The 14,479-nt window shown below is 41.8% G+C and overlaps 1 protein-coding gene across 2 annotated transcripts in view; it reads right to left on the bottom strand.

The window, feature by feature from the left end:
- Window positions 1-14,479, bottom strand: part of LOC124013740 (follistatin-related protein 4-like) — a 293,669-nt gene that overhangs the window by 44,772 nt on the left and 234,418 nt on the right. For both annotated transcript variants that reach the window (XM_046328219.1, XM_046328228.1), the window contains exon 7: window positions 406-572. In XM_046328219.1, coding sequence (XP_046184175.1) covers window positions 406-572 — 167 coding nt within the window. The remainder of the gene's footprint in view (window positions 1-405; window positions 573-14,479) is intronic.

The following is a 14,479-nucleotide window of genomic DNA, read 5'->3' as shown; positions in this document are numbered from 1 at the left end:
CCCAATTATAAATGTCTTAAAAGCAGCGTTTCTAAACACAAAGTTCACAATGTTGGACACTTGTTCAGTGTTTCACCTTGAAAAGCCCCTTTAAATGTAAAGATGGAAAAAAGGGTTACACAAACTCACATCTGCAGTTTTGGGGTGGAGGCCTCTGCTTGTGTTAATCACAACCATATTTTGTAGGGTTAGCATGAGCAGATAGGCTCATAGTAGCATGACTTAATTCATGTCAAAACATGATATGTAGCTTTACAACTTAAAGGGTATGTTCAGCATTTTCTCCTGGGCCATGGACTACATTCAGGGTGAGGAACCATTTAACATCAAGATTTTACAAAGAAAATGACTGAACTTCCCCTTTATACCCTCTGAAACAGCCAATTGCTCCTGCCTAGGACTCACATTGATATCCTCCAGGTCCAGGAAGTTGAGTATTATCCCATTCCTCTTCCAGATGATTGGTGGCCGCAGCGTCCCCTGGATGGCACAGGACAGCACGGTGCTGAGGCCTACTGTTACCGTGGAGATGCTCATTCTCTGGTCCTCAGCCAAGCTCAACTGAACAACCTCTGTAGGTATATATATATATATATATAGAGAGAGAGAGAGAGAGGGAGTGAGAGAGAGAGAGAGAGAGAGCGAGAGAGAGAGTTTTACATAGAACAAACAGCAAAAACATGATCAAATACAAATCTTAGAATCAACTATTAAAGACCACCAGAACCCATTGGATTCGACAATTACCTCAAATGAAACCTCCAACCCCAAAAGACCTGTGGTGTTGATGATATCCTCAATGAAATGATAAAATATACAGATGACAAATTCCAATTGGCTATACTAAAACATAATCCTTAGCTCTAGCATCTTCCCCAATATTTGGAACCAAGGACTGATTACTTCAATCCACAAAAGTGGAGACAAATTTGACCCCAATAACTACCGTGGGATATGCATCAACAGCAACCTTGGGAAAATCCTCTGCATTATCATTAACAGCAGACTCGTACATTTCCTCAGTGAAAACGATGTACTGAGCAAATGTCAAATTGGCTTTTTACCAAAACATACAACAGGCCAAGTATTCACCCTGCACACCCTGACAAATAAACAAACCAAAACAAAGGCAAAGTCTTCTCAAGCTTTGTTGATTTCAAAAAAGCCTTTGACTCAATTTGGCATGAGGGTCCGCTATACAAATTGATGGAAAGTGGTGTTGGGGGAAAAACATATGACATTATAAAATCCATGTACACAAACAACAAGTGTGCGGTTAAAATAGGCAAAAAACACACACATTTCTTCCCACAGGGCCGTGGTGTGAGACAGGGATGCAGCTTAAGCTCCACCCTCTTCAAGATATATATCAAACGAATTGGCGATGGCACGAGAAAAGTCTGCAGCACCCAACCTCACCCTACTAAAATTTGCTGATGATCTGTTGCTTCTGTCACCAACCAAGGAGGGCCTACAGCAGCACCTAGATCTTCTGCACAGATTCTGCCAATCCTGGGCCCTGACAGTAAATCTCAGTAAGACCAAAATTATGGTGTTCCAAAAAAGGTCCAGGCGCCAGGACCACAAATACAAATTCCATCTAGACCTAAACATAAGCTCCACAGGTAACTTCCACAAAGCTGTGAACGATCTGAGAGACAGGGCAAGAAGGGCATTGTATGCCACCTAAAAGGAGCATAAAATTCGAAATACCAATTAGGATCTGGCTAAAAATACTTGAATCAGTTATAGAACCCATTAGGCCTATATGGGACTGCTCACCAACCAAGAATTCACAAGGGTCAAACACCAAATTGAGACTCTGCATGCCATATTCTGCAAAAATATCCTCTGTGTACAACGTAGAACACCAAATAATGTATGCAGAGCAGAATTAGGCCGATACCGGCTAATTATCAAATTCCAGAGAAGAGACGTTACAACCAACTAAAAGGAAGTGATTCCCAAACCTTCCATAACAAAGCCATCACTTAACAGAGAGATGAACCTGGAGAAGAGTCCCCTAAGCAAGCTGGTCCTAGGGCTCGGTTCACAAACACAAACACATCCCACAGAGCCTCAGAACAGCAACACAATTAGACCCAACCAAATCATGAGAAAACAAAAAGATAATTACTTCACACATTGGAAAGACTAAACAAAAAACCAGAGCAAATTAGAATTCTATTGTGGCCCTAAACAGAGAGTACACAGTGGCAGAATACCTGACCACTGTGACGGACCCAAACTTAAGGAAAGCTTTGACTATGTATAGACTCAGTGGGCATAGCCTTGCTATTGAGAAAGGCTGCCGTCGGCAGACCTAGCTCTCAAGAGAAGACAGGCTATGTACACACTGCCCACAAAATGAGGTGGAAACTGAGCTGCACTTCCTAACCTCCTGCCAGAGAGAGGGGGTGGAGAGAGGGGGGTGAGAGAGAGAGTGGGGTGGGGGAGAGCGAGAGAAAGAGAGAAGGTGGGGTGGGAGAGAGAGACAGAGAGAGACAGAGGGAGAGAGAGGGGTTGGAGAGAGAGAGAGAGAGGAGAGAGAGAGAGAGAGACAGAGAGAGAGAGAGAGAGAGAGAGAGAGAGAGAGAGAGAGAGAGAGAGAGAGAGAGAGAGAGAGAGAGAGAGAGAGAGAGAGAGAGAAATTAAAGAGATGAGTTGGTGGTGGGACTGAAACAAAGCCAGACTTTATTCATCACAGCACAGAACATACAGTACAGCATATAAACACAGCCATGTGAGAGAGAACAATGTCTGATCTGAGGACGAGACCATGTGAGAGAGAACACACTTCTGATCTGAGGACGAGACCGTTTGAGAGAAAACGATGTCTGATCTGAGGACGAGTCTGTGTGAGAGAGAACAATATCTGATCTGAGACAAGACCGGTTGAGAGAGAACGATGTTTGATCTGAGGACGAGACCGTGTGAGAGAGAACGATGTCTGATCTGAGGACGAGATCGTATGAGAGCGATTATTAAGGAAGATTTACATTCAGCTGACTAGCGAATCCAATTTGTTTCACCTTTAAGGCACATGACAAAGCACTGTTCTCGAGTGTCCCCAAGGCCCATAACTATACAGAAAGGAGGACAGAGGGATGATAAGGGGTGGCAGGTAAGAATGTCATATATATGACTGAATGACAGTGGGACAATATTGGTTGGGTTCTTAAGGAAGACTATAACGCTACTCGTTCATGCAGCTTATTCACGCTGCTTGTTGGTTAGCGACTGCTCCTGCTACCTGTTTCTCCCTAACTTGTTAACCAAAGTTTTGGCTAACTGCCCCATGATATACTGCTTGTTTCTACGGCACGGACTTGCAATATTACTTTAACAGCATTTGACATCAAATAAAATAAAATAAAATGTTATTGCTCACATACACATATTTAGCAGACGTTATTGCGGATGTAGCAAAATGCTTGTGTTCATGAGATCCTCTCTAAGCTTTACAGGAATATGACTCTGAACATACACAGCAACACCTCCACAATTGGCTTTCCAATTTTGAAACCATGTATTGCTACCACTGAATCATCAAATGTATTATCGAAGTGAGTTTCAGAGATGGTCAGTATATGAATGTTATCTGTTACTAGAAAGTTAACAATTTCATGAACCTAGTTTCTTAGTCTATATATGTTAATGTGGGCTGTTTTCGCACTTTTCTGGGATTCTTGATTGTTTTTACTGGAAGGCTTATCAGAGATAGACATGACAGTGACCTTTATGTTTGAGATAATAGTTCCGGGTGGGCTGCACACAGTGGACTTCCTACTAGGGCACATAGCCTCAGTGCTAACAGTATATCTCAGGTTGATAGGCACATGATTACTGCATACAATAGCTGTAGGATTGACATTTAGGGGAGTTGGAGGGACATACGTTAGGTTACTTACATTATGACTGCCAACATCCCTGGGACAATGTATATTTGAAGCAGCACTATGACAACTCACCAACACAATGGTAGGGATTATCTGAGCAGGGCATGGGTCACTGATAAGTCATTGTCTCAACGCAGCCTTGAAATGCGAGGACAGGGTCCAGGAGTCAAGATGATTTGGATGGACTTCATGTAGAGCATCTTCTGTTTCCAAAAGGTGTTAAAGTTATGTAAAAAATATGTGCCAAAAGACTTATATTAGTCTTTCAGCCAGGTATGTAATGCCTGCTGAATCTTTCACAACCACGGTCCAATGATGGTACCGAGCCTGAAATAATTGACTGCTTTTTCGGATCTTTCAGAGCTAAAATCAATTCTTCAAAATATATTTTCAGCCATTCCAAGCTAGCACTTCTAATGTAGTTTGACCCCACATGGACTACGACAGCATTAGCCCCCGGCAGCTGTCATAGAACGGCAGGAAGCAGCCTTGTAATGTCCTGTACTCATGCTCCAGATTTTTGCTCCGGGAACCAAGATGTTTTTCACGATAGAGCTGCCGATGACAACAGCTGGTGAAATGGCTGAGGAGGTTTGAACATTCTTTTGCCTCGAATGGTTTAGAAGACCCATCTAGGAAAGATGGGAGGTGGTGCACGAAGGCCCGAGCCAGCCTTAGAATCCTCCGTAGCTGATGAAGGGGCCGGAGTCTCAGACACCCTCAAGGCTGTGGAGATTTGACACAGCAGCGACACTCTCACCAGGCCAAAGCGGCGTCCAGCTTCTGGAGTAGAAGATAAAGAGAAAGTAGGCGGGCATGGATTCCCCAGTAGCTTGTGTAAGTTTTCTACTTGTTTGCTTAGAGTAGCCACTTTGCCCCCTCTGCAAGCAAACAGTTGCTACATTGAAAGTTCAGGCGGTCCACATTGTCCCAGTATAGAGCAAAAAAAACATCTCCTGCAGCATTGAAAACGTTTGTTTAGTCTAGCTGTAAAAAAACTGTAACAAGTAAATGTAACCTGGTTCAGGTTATCAGTTAACCTACCAGGGTATTTACAAACATCACAGGAATGAAATCATCCACTTGTATTGAGCCCGTCTTTACTAATGCTGCAGAAATGTGCTCTAAAGAAGTATCCAAATCCATCGGTTGTAGTGATCATAATATAGTAGCCATATCTAGGAAAACCAAAGTTCCAAAGGCTGGGCCTAATATAGTGTATAAGAGGTCATATACGAAGTATTGTAGTGATTCCTATGTTGAAGATGTAAAAAAAAAAAAAAGACCTGGTCTGTGTGTAATGAGGAGCAACAAGAATCTGCACTTGACACATTTATGAAATTGCTTATTCCAGTTACTAATAAGCATGCACCCATTAATATATCCTCTTAGGGCTGAGATCCCGCTAACGGGATCGATATGACAGCAGCCAGTGAAAGTGCAGGGCGCCAAATTCAAAACAACCATACAAACATAGAAGTATTTCACACCATTTTAAAGATACACTTCTTGTTAATCCCACCACAGTGTCCAATTTCAAATAAGCTTTACGGCGAAAGCACCACAAACGATAATGTTAGGTCAGAGCCAAGTCACAGAAAAACACAGCCATTTTTCCAGCCAAAGAGAGTCACAAAAATCAGAAATAGAGATAAAATGAATCACTAACCTGAGAGGCAGGCCAATGCAGAGTACATTAATTTGACATCAGGGGAGCCTATTGCTCACTACACCTGGTCTGTCATGCACACTGCACATTATCATGTTACTGGTATCTCAATGATATACAGAAAGATTTGTGCAGATGGCTGAGTAGCCAGTTTACCTTTTTCCTCACATGTTGTACAGCATATGAGTATACCCTTATATTCCGGCCACACCACTAGGGTTGCAAAGCTACCAGTAGTTTACTACAGTTTCCAGAATCTTCAGTAATTTTGGTAATTAACAGAAACTCTATAGAAATCTATCATAAATTTGGTAATTTATACTTGAATAACTTATATGGCAATCTATCATAAGCTTGGTCATTTATACTTTAATAACTTTTTTTAAATGCAGTAAGGCGGTATGGTCCGGGTACCGGTAAAACATGAGCTTATCACAATTAATACAACATGCCCCAAAAACCTATAGGTTACGACACCATTACTTAACATTACTGCATGTCAGACACACGAACAGTGTACGAATTGGCAGGACACCAGGTGGTATATGCTACAAATTGCATTGTGGTTTGAGGAGTACACTTGAGTGGCCGAGATGCCTGTGGACAAGGCAGAGGTGAGTGGCTGATACCGAGGCGTGATTGGACAACAGTGGATGCATCAATTCAGGCTACACGTGTAAACCTAATGATAATCACAGAACGTCATTACAATACATGTAGGTGTTTCGTAACATATGTCACTTTCTAGTCATCAAATTGCCGGTGCACAGTGCACTGTTGGGGGTTGGATGCTGAAATAATTTTGTGAGTGGAGGAATGTGTGCAGGCAGCATACAGGATGATGAAAACATCATGACTGGTTGTGTTTATGCCACATTAGAAGGCATATTAAATTGCCAATACTCCAATTAGCTTACTCCTGTCTACACAGAAATAAATAAAAGCATAACAAATAGGCTACTACATCAGAAATCATGATTTGGCCACAGAGAATCATTAGCTTCTTTAAAAAAATAATATGTGGGTTGTTTTAAATTGCATTGCCTACAGTCAGAAAGGCCCGCAATTTGCGCAGAGCGAGCTGCAAATACCAAATAGATGATTGTTGAGTTGCGACTGTCAGTGAAAATCAGAGAGACCCAGCCAGGCGTATGGCAATATTTAAAAATACAATTGCGGAAAAACTGTTTGGAAAGCCAATCTCTATTGCTGTAAAGAGATGACAATGAAATGACTCCAATCTGTCGTTTGGTTATCAAAATGCTTAACTTAATGAATCAAATCTTATCGGCACCAGCGTAGAACATCGGCCATATCCTCAGTGTGGTGCATATTCACTGTCGTCATCATTGGGTCAGTGACACTTTCATTGGTTTTTGAACACTAATTTCCTCCTCCAGGTTAGATGGACGTCATGTTGTATTTGTGTCCCACCTTTTCATACGCCGATTATACAGATCAGACTTCACTGTTTGTCAGAGTCAGCAGAGTAGGCTACCCTGTCATTTTTCTAATTTATTGTAAAAAATATATATTTGTGTGGAACTTGGGACACCGTTAATACATTAAATCTACTTTCACCCCTGTATATAGTATTAGTGTTTTATAATATATATTATCCATATTGTCCATGAGTTTATAGTACATAGACCATATGGTTCAGGAAAAAATTGCCTAAATAATAACTCTGTAACTCTTCCAACTGCTGACAGTTTTCACAACTGCCACCAGTTTGACGGCAAAACATTGACAACAAATACGTACTGACATAGTAAAATAAATAAAAGTGTGTAAAACATGTTTTATTTCATGCTGAAACCCTCATATTAAACACAAATGGTATTCACTAAGTTGATGGTTTATGTATAGGATGTTTTACAGCTTTGTCATTCATTTTTCTATTTAATTATTTCATATATTTTACATGTAATAATGCCACACAGAGGACCAGAGATAATTACAGGCCCTTGTACAAATCTGAAGTACCCAAAATGTCCACTAGATATCTTGTGATAGATTACATAAAATCCTTGAACGATATCAACATTCTGGTAGTTTATATACCCTTGATTTGCAACCCTACCTCCGACCATTTCCTCCGACAAACATCGGCCTGCGGCTGAATGTAGTTGCCTGTCCCTGGTTTAGCAAAACTATAATTGAGAGGAAATCATCAACTTGTTGATAAAATTGCTTCTTTATTGCTACAACCATATTTGGCTATTTACAAGATATATACACTTTGACACCTATATGCTGAATCAAATTTAAAATGAAGAGTGCACTAAGATGGACGTTATCGTATTGATGTGGCATAGTCAACCTGAAAACGTTTCAAACCCACTGCATCTAGAAAATATCAGTCAAGGTCACTCTATACTATACTTTTCCTTCCAACTGTTTTGTGGTATACTCTTTTGTCTGGCACAAAAGCACACACACACAAAACACCTACCTAACAATTTCCTCTATGTTGGAATGGCGGCAGTTTCATCTTTTGTTGGCTCTGAGCAATTCGATGTGAAATAAATCCTGACGCCACGTGGCGATTTTGACTCCAGCTTTGGAGATTGAGGTTCCCTGAAGAGAGGGCTCTCTCCGTCCCATTGTTTACCAGACGACTACACAGTCAACAGCCTCCTCTGCTCAAGAGGAGCAGGCTCGTGTGACAAAGGCAGACAAATTGCATATCCACTGGCCATGCCTGCATTGCTCTCCCTGCTGGATAAGGTTGACATGACATTATCTCCTTAATGACTCCTAGGCTTTTTTTACTACCCAAAAATAGCCCGTGTAATTGACTTTCCTGTGATTCCTAAACTATTGATCCATCAGTGGTAACTGCTAGCGGCCGCGGTAGCCTACAGGGAGGATGCTCGTGTCTGGCCTCTGATGCAAAAAAACACACAGAATTTGAAATGCAAAGCACGAATGAGTTCTCCCAGGGAAAACTAATGGGGGCCTCTGACTGTAGCCCAGAAACCTCGTCACTTTCCTCCTCTATTACCCAGGCCCTTGTGTGCCTAAATAAGACATCCCTGGAAACAAAACGGGGAGAAGAGAGCAGGGCTGTCGGCGAGGCAGTGAAACACAGTAATGAGAGTCGAGAGGGGAGCATTAGACTCAGTAAAAATTTGCCGTAAATGTTTGATTGGTCTCCTCAGCTCCACCTCCCTATAGCTCTCTGATGCGCTGTGATTAAGTTTTCAGTGTTGTGGCTAAGGCACCCTGACACTTCCACTTAGAGAGATTGGCACAGGCTAGGAGGCTGGGGCATAGGATATACTGTATCTTTAGCTCTCTCCCTGTCTTTCCTCAACTGTCTCTCATTCATTCTATCTCCCCTCTCTCTCTCTCTCTCTCTCCCTGACACATTCTTCCATAAATGCTCAATACTAGGCAATAATGTTTTCAACATAACTGGGCCATATTGCAAGATGGACTAAGCACTGCCAATATCATGAACTTTTATTCTAAGAAATGTGTTTGGTTAACAAAGTAAATAGTTGTATACAAATGGATGGGGAGTGCTGTCTCTCATGTAACAATAACTGAAATACTGCATGTATTAAACATGATGTCTATACTCTGTCTATATTTTCATTAGCATCCTCAACTAGCAGCATTCACCTGGGAAAGTATTTAGCATATTGTTTTATTTGTATACACATATAGTTGTGTGCCTAAGCTCTTCATCCTACGTATCACATGTGCAATTCAATTCGACAACTAATAAGGCACAAGGCAGAGAAGCTTAGAGCATGGAAACATGTATCAGCATTCATTGTTTCTTAAGATTATCAACACCTTGGCTTAAAAGCAATGTGTTTGATATGCCATTATTGGCACTTGCTACATATTCCACAATGCTGCCAACCTGCTTAGCAATGGGCTTTATCCCATAACAGTCTAACCCATTCTAAACCGGGGGAGCTATATGTAATTGTTTTAAGGTCATACCAAGGCTATATTTGCTATTTGATTTTGAATTTTAAAGTATATAAACAGTACCAGTCAAAAGTTTGGACACCTACTATTCAAGGATTTTTCTTTATTTGTACTATTTTCTACATTGTAGAATAATAGTGAAAACATCAAAACTATGAAATTACACGTATGGAGTCATGTAGTAACCAAAAAAGTGTTAAACAAATCAAAATATATTTTATATTTGAGATTCACTCTTGGCATTCTCTCAACCAGCTTCATGAGGTAGTCACCTGGAATGTATTTCAATTAACAGGTGTGCCTTGTTAAAAGTCAGTTTGTGGAATTTCTTTCCTTCTTAATGCATTTGAGCCAATCAGTTGTGTTGTGACAAGGTTGGGGTGGTATTCAGAAGATAGCCCTATTTGGTAAAACACCAAGTACATATTATGGCAAGAACAGCTCAAATAAGCAAAGAAAAATGACAGTCAATCATTACTTTAAGACATGAAGGTCAGTCAATCCGGAAAATGTCAATGTGCAGTTGAAAAAAATCCTCAAGCGCTATGATGGAACTGGCTCTCATGAGGAATGCTACAGGAAAGGAAGACCCAGAGTTACTTCTGCTTCAGAGGATAAGTGGTCCTTCTGTAGCTCAGTTGGTAGAGCATGGCGCTTGTAATGCCAGGGTAGTGGGTTCGATCCCCGGGACCACCCATACGTAGAATGTATGCACACATGACTGTAAGTCACCTTGGATAAAAACGTCTGCTAAATGGCATATATTATTATATTGTATTATTATTATAGTTAATTAACTGTACCTCAGATTGCAGCCCAAATAAATGCTTCACAGAATTCAAGTACCAGACACAGCTCAACTTCAAATATTCAGAGGAGACTGCGTGAATCAGGCCTTCATGGTCAAATTGTTGCAAAAAAAACAACCACTAAAGGGTACCAATAAGAAGAAGAGACTTGCTTGGGCCACGAAACACGAGCAATGGACATTAGACCGGTGGAAATCTGTCCTTTGGTCCGATGAGTCCAAATTTGAGATTTTTGGTTCTAACCGCCGTGTCTGTGAGACGCAGAGTAGGTGAACGGATGATCTCTGCATGTGTGGTTCCCACCGTGAAGCATGGAGAAGGGGATGTGATGGTGTGCGGGTGCTTTGGTGGTGACACTGTGATTTATTTAGAATTCAAGGCATACTTAACCAGCACGGCTACCACAGCATTCTGCAGTGATACGCCATCCCATCTGGTTTGCGCTTAGTGTGACTATCATTTGTTTTTCGACAGGACAATGACCCATCACACCTCCAGGCTGTGTAAGGGCTATTTGACCAAGAAGGAGAGTGATGGAGTGCTGCATCAGATGACCTGGCCTTCACAATCACCCTAACTCAACCCAGTTGAAATGGTTGAAATGCAGAGTGAAGGAAAAGCAGCCAACAAGTAATCAGCATACGTATGTGGGAACTCCAAGACTGTTATGTGATTCCAAATGTGTTATTTCATAGTTTTGATGTCTTCACTATTATTATGCAATGTAGAAAATTGTAAAAATAATTTAAAACCCTTGAATGAGTAGGTGTGTCCAAACATTTGACTGGTACTGTAAATTAAAGGTTTTCTAGAACGTTATGACTATGATGTTGTAATGATGAAACATTCAATTAAATGAATGTGTAAGTGGTATCTTGCAACCCAATGGGACCCAGTACAAAGCCTTCTCCACATATTATTGGAATGCTTTCTGCTGTAGTTGAGATGTTATGTGAATAAAAAGCTTACAGCAAAACCTGAGGCTATTACCATTGGAATAATGCATTATCTCTGTCCCTCCCTCTCTCTCTGTCTTTCTTTAGTTCTCTCTTTCATTCTATCTCTCTTTTCAATTTGAGGGATCTGAATGTGTCAGTTGACGAGTGTGCTGGTAATTCATGGAGGGAATGTGAAGATGAGCAATCAGCAGCCCACTCATTAATCACACACAATCCAGACCCTTAATCTTCTCCACAGGTACAGATGAATGCCCTACTGCCTCTTGCTCTATACCTCTTCTGTCTCACTCTTTTTCTACTTCTCTCCCTCATTCCCTATGCTCCTCTCTGTCCCTCTCTGTCTTTCTCTCCCTCTTTCGCTGTCTCTCTCTCCCCCTCTCCCTCTCACTCTCTCTGTGTCACTTTCTCTGTAAATGTTCCCCAGTGGCTTTTCCTCAAACAAAGCCAAGGTGGAGAGACTGACTGCAGCTCCCTGGGAGCCCTGAACTACAAGGAGAATGAGGCTTGTTATAATCACTAAGAATAGGAGAGAAACCTAGGGTGGATGATGAGAACAATCACATTGGGGGGTTGTTAAACAATGTTTCAAAGTTTATAAATAAGGAAAGATGTCATTGATTGGGCAGGACCATAGAGATGTATAGAGGACTCAACTTGGATATAACTCGTTTTAGCATGGACATTGCCATTGAGGGCTTCCACCATTTTAAAGTAGTCAACGGGGTGCTGATTCCTATGGTTTGGGAGCAATCAGCAAATGATCAGAGTATAGTCTTCTTCTTCAAATAGAGTAATACGATTTCTAAATGTCTTCAACACCGCTATCAAGTTGCCACAATAAGGGCCTCCAGGGTAGAGCAGTGGTTAAGGGCGCTGTATTGCAGCACTAGCTGTGCCTTCAGAGAGTCTCTGGGTTCGCGCCCAGGCTCTGTCGTAACTGGCCGTGACCGGGAGGTCCATGGGGCAATGCACAATTGGCCTAGCGTCATCCGGGTTAGGGAGGGCTTGGTCAGTAGGGATGTCTCATCGCACCAGCGACTCCTGTGGCAGGCCAGGCGCAGTGCACGCAGGTGCCAGTGTTTCCTCCGACACATTGGTGCGACTGGCTTCCGGGTTGGATGCGCGCTGTGTTAAGAAGCAGTGCGGCTAGGTTGAGTTGTGTATCAGAGGACGCATTACTTTTAACCTTCATCTCTCCTGAGCCCGTACGGGAGTTGTAGCAATGAGACAAGATAGATACAACAATTGGATACCACGAAATTGGGGAGAAAAAGGGTAAAAATGTCAAATAAAATAAAAAGTTGCCACAATAAATTAATGACACAATATTTGGTTCAGGACTCCAGCACTGGAGGTTTTTTAAAACACAAAAGAAGAAAATTGACCACTTTAAAATGAAGGAAGCCTCAATGGAGCAGCCCACTGCCATAATTGCATGGATACAAAGATGAGACCTCTTTCAATCTCTATGGGCAGAACCCATCTCTCAGTGAGCTCTGTAAGTACATCACTCCTAGCCTGCTTATTGGCTTATTAAAAAAACATGCCTGTTTTTGTTCTCTTTGGATGCTCTCACAAGAGTTGGGATACAAAATGTTCAGATATGCAATTTGGCATCCACATTTTCCATCAGTTTGTGAAACAGAGACAATGCTCATGTAAATATGTAAAACATTTCTAAAAACCTGTTTCGCTTTGCCATGATGGGGAATTGTGTGTAGATTGATGATGAAAAAAACCCTGTTTTAGTCCATTTTTTTAGTCCATTCCATTTTTAGAATAAGGAACATTTGTGGAAAAAGTCAAGGAGTCTGAATACTTACCGAATGCACTATAATGACAAGGCGAAAACATCAATCTACACACAATAACCAGTGCTTTTACACCTGCATTGTTTGCTGTTTGGGGTTTTAGGCTGGGTTTCTGTACAGCACTTTGAGATATCAGCTGATGTACGAAGGGCTATATAAATAAATTTGATTTGATTTGATTTGATAATGACAAAATGAAAAAAAAATTTTTATGTTAGCAAATGTATTAAAAATAAAATACATTATTTACATAAGTATACAGACCCTTTGCTTTGAGACTTGAAATTGAGCACAGGTGTATCCTGTTTCCATTAATCATCCACCTGTGGTAAATTCAATTGATTGGACATGGTTTGAAAAGGCACACACCTGTCTATATAAGGTCCCGCAGTTGACAATGCATGTCAAAGCAAAAACCAAGCCATAAGGTTGAAGAAATTGTCCGTAGAGCTCCGAGACAGATTTGTGTCGAGTCACAGATCTGAGGAAGGGTACCAAAACATTTCTGCAGTATTGAAGGTCCTCAGGAACACCGTGGCCTCCATCATTCTTAAGTGAAGTAAGTTTGGAATCACCAAGACGCTTCATAGAGCTGGCCGCCTGGTCAAACTGAGCAATCGGGGAGAAGAGCTTTGGTCAGCGTTGTGACCAAGAGCCCGATGGTCACTCAGACTGCACTCCAGAGTTCCTCTGTGGAGATTGGAGAACCTTCCAGAAGGAGAACCATCTTTGCAACATTCCACCAATCAGGCATGTATGGTAGAGTGGCCAGACCAAAGTCACTCCTCAGTAAAATGCACATGACAGCCCACTTGGACTTTGCCAAAAGGCACCTAAAGGACTCTCAGACCATGAGAAATAATATTCTCTGGTCTGATGAAATCAAGAATGAATGCCAAGCATCATGTCTGGAAGAAACCTGGCACCATCCCTATGGTGAAGCATAGTGATGGCAACATCATGCTGTGGGGATGTTTTTAGTGGCAGGGACTGGGAGGCTTGTCAGAATCAAGGGAAAAATGAATGGAGCAAAGTACAGAGAGATCCTTGATGAAAACTTGCTCCGGAGCGCTCAGGACCTCAGACTGGGTCAAAGGTTCACCTTCCAACAGGACAGCGACCCTAAACACACAGCCAAGACAACGCAGGAGTGGCTTCAGGACAAGTCTCTGAATGTCCTTGAGTGGCCCAGCCAGAGCTGGACTTGAACCCGGAAATAGCTTTGCAGCGATGCTCCCCATCCAACCTGACAGAGCTTGAGAGGATCTGCAGAGAAGAACGGGGCAAACTCCCCAAATACAGATGTGCCAAGCTTGTAGCGTCATTGTATTTTATTTAAGCTGTATTTAACCAGGAAAAGCCCATTGAGACCCAGAGTCTCTTT

Source organism: Oncorhynchus gorbuscha, linkage group LG02 (assembly GCF_021184085.1).
Source record: "Oncorhynchus gorbuscha isolate QuinsamMale2020 ecotype Even-year linkage group LG02, OgorEven_v1.0, whole genome shotgun sequence".
Taxonomy (NCBI): Eukaryota; Metazoa; Chordata; class Actinopteri; order Salmoniformes; family Salmonidae; genus Oncorhynchus; species Oncorhynchus gorbuscha.
The sequence above is the reverse complement of the archived record's forward strand: the minus strand, read 5'-3'. Positions and strand labels throughout refer to the sequence as shown.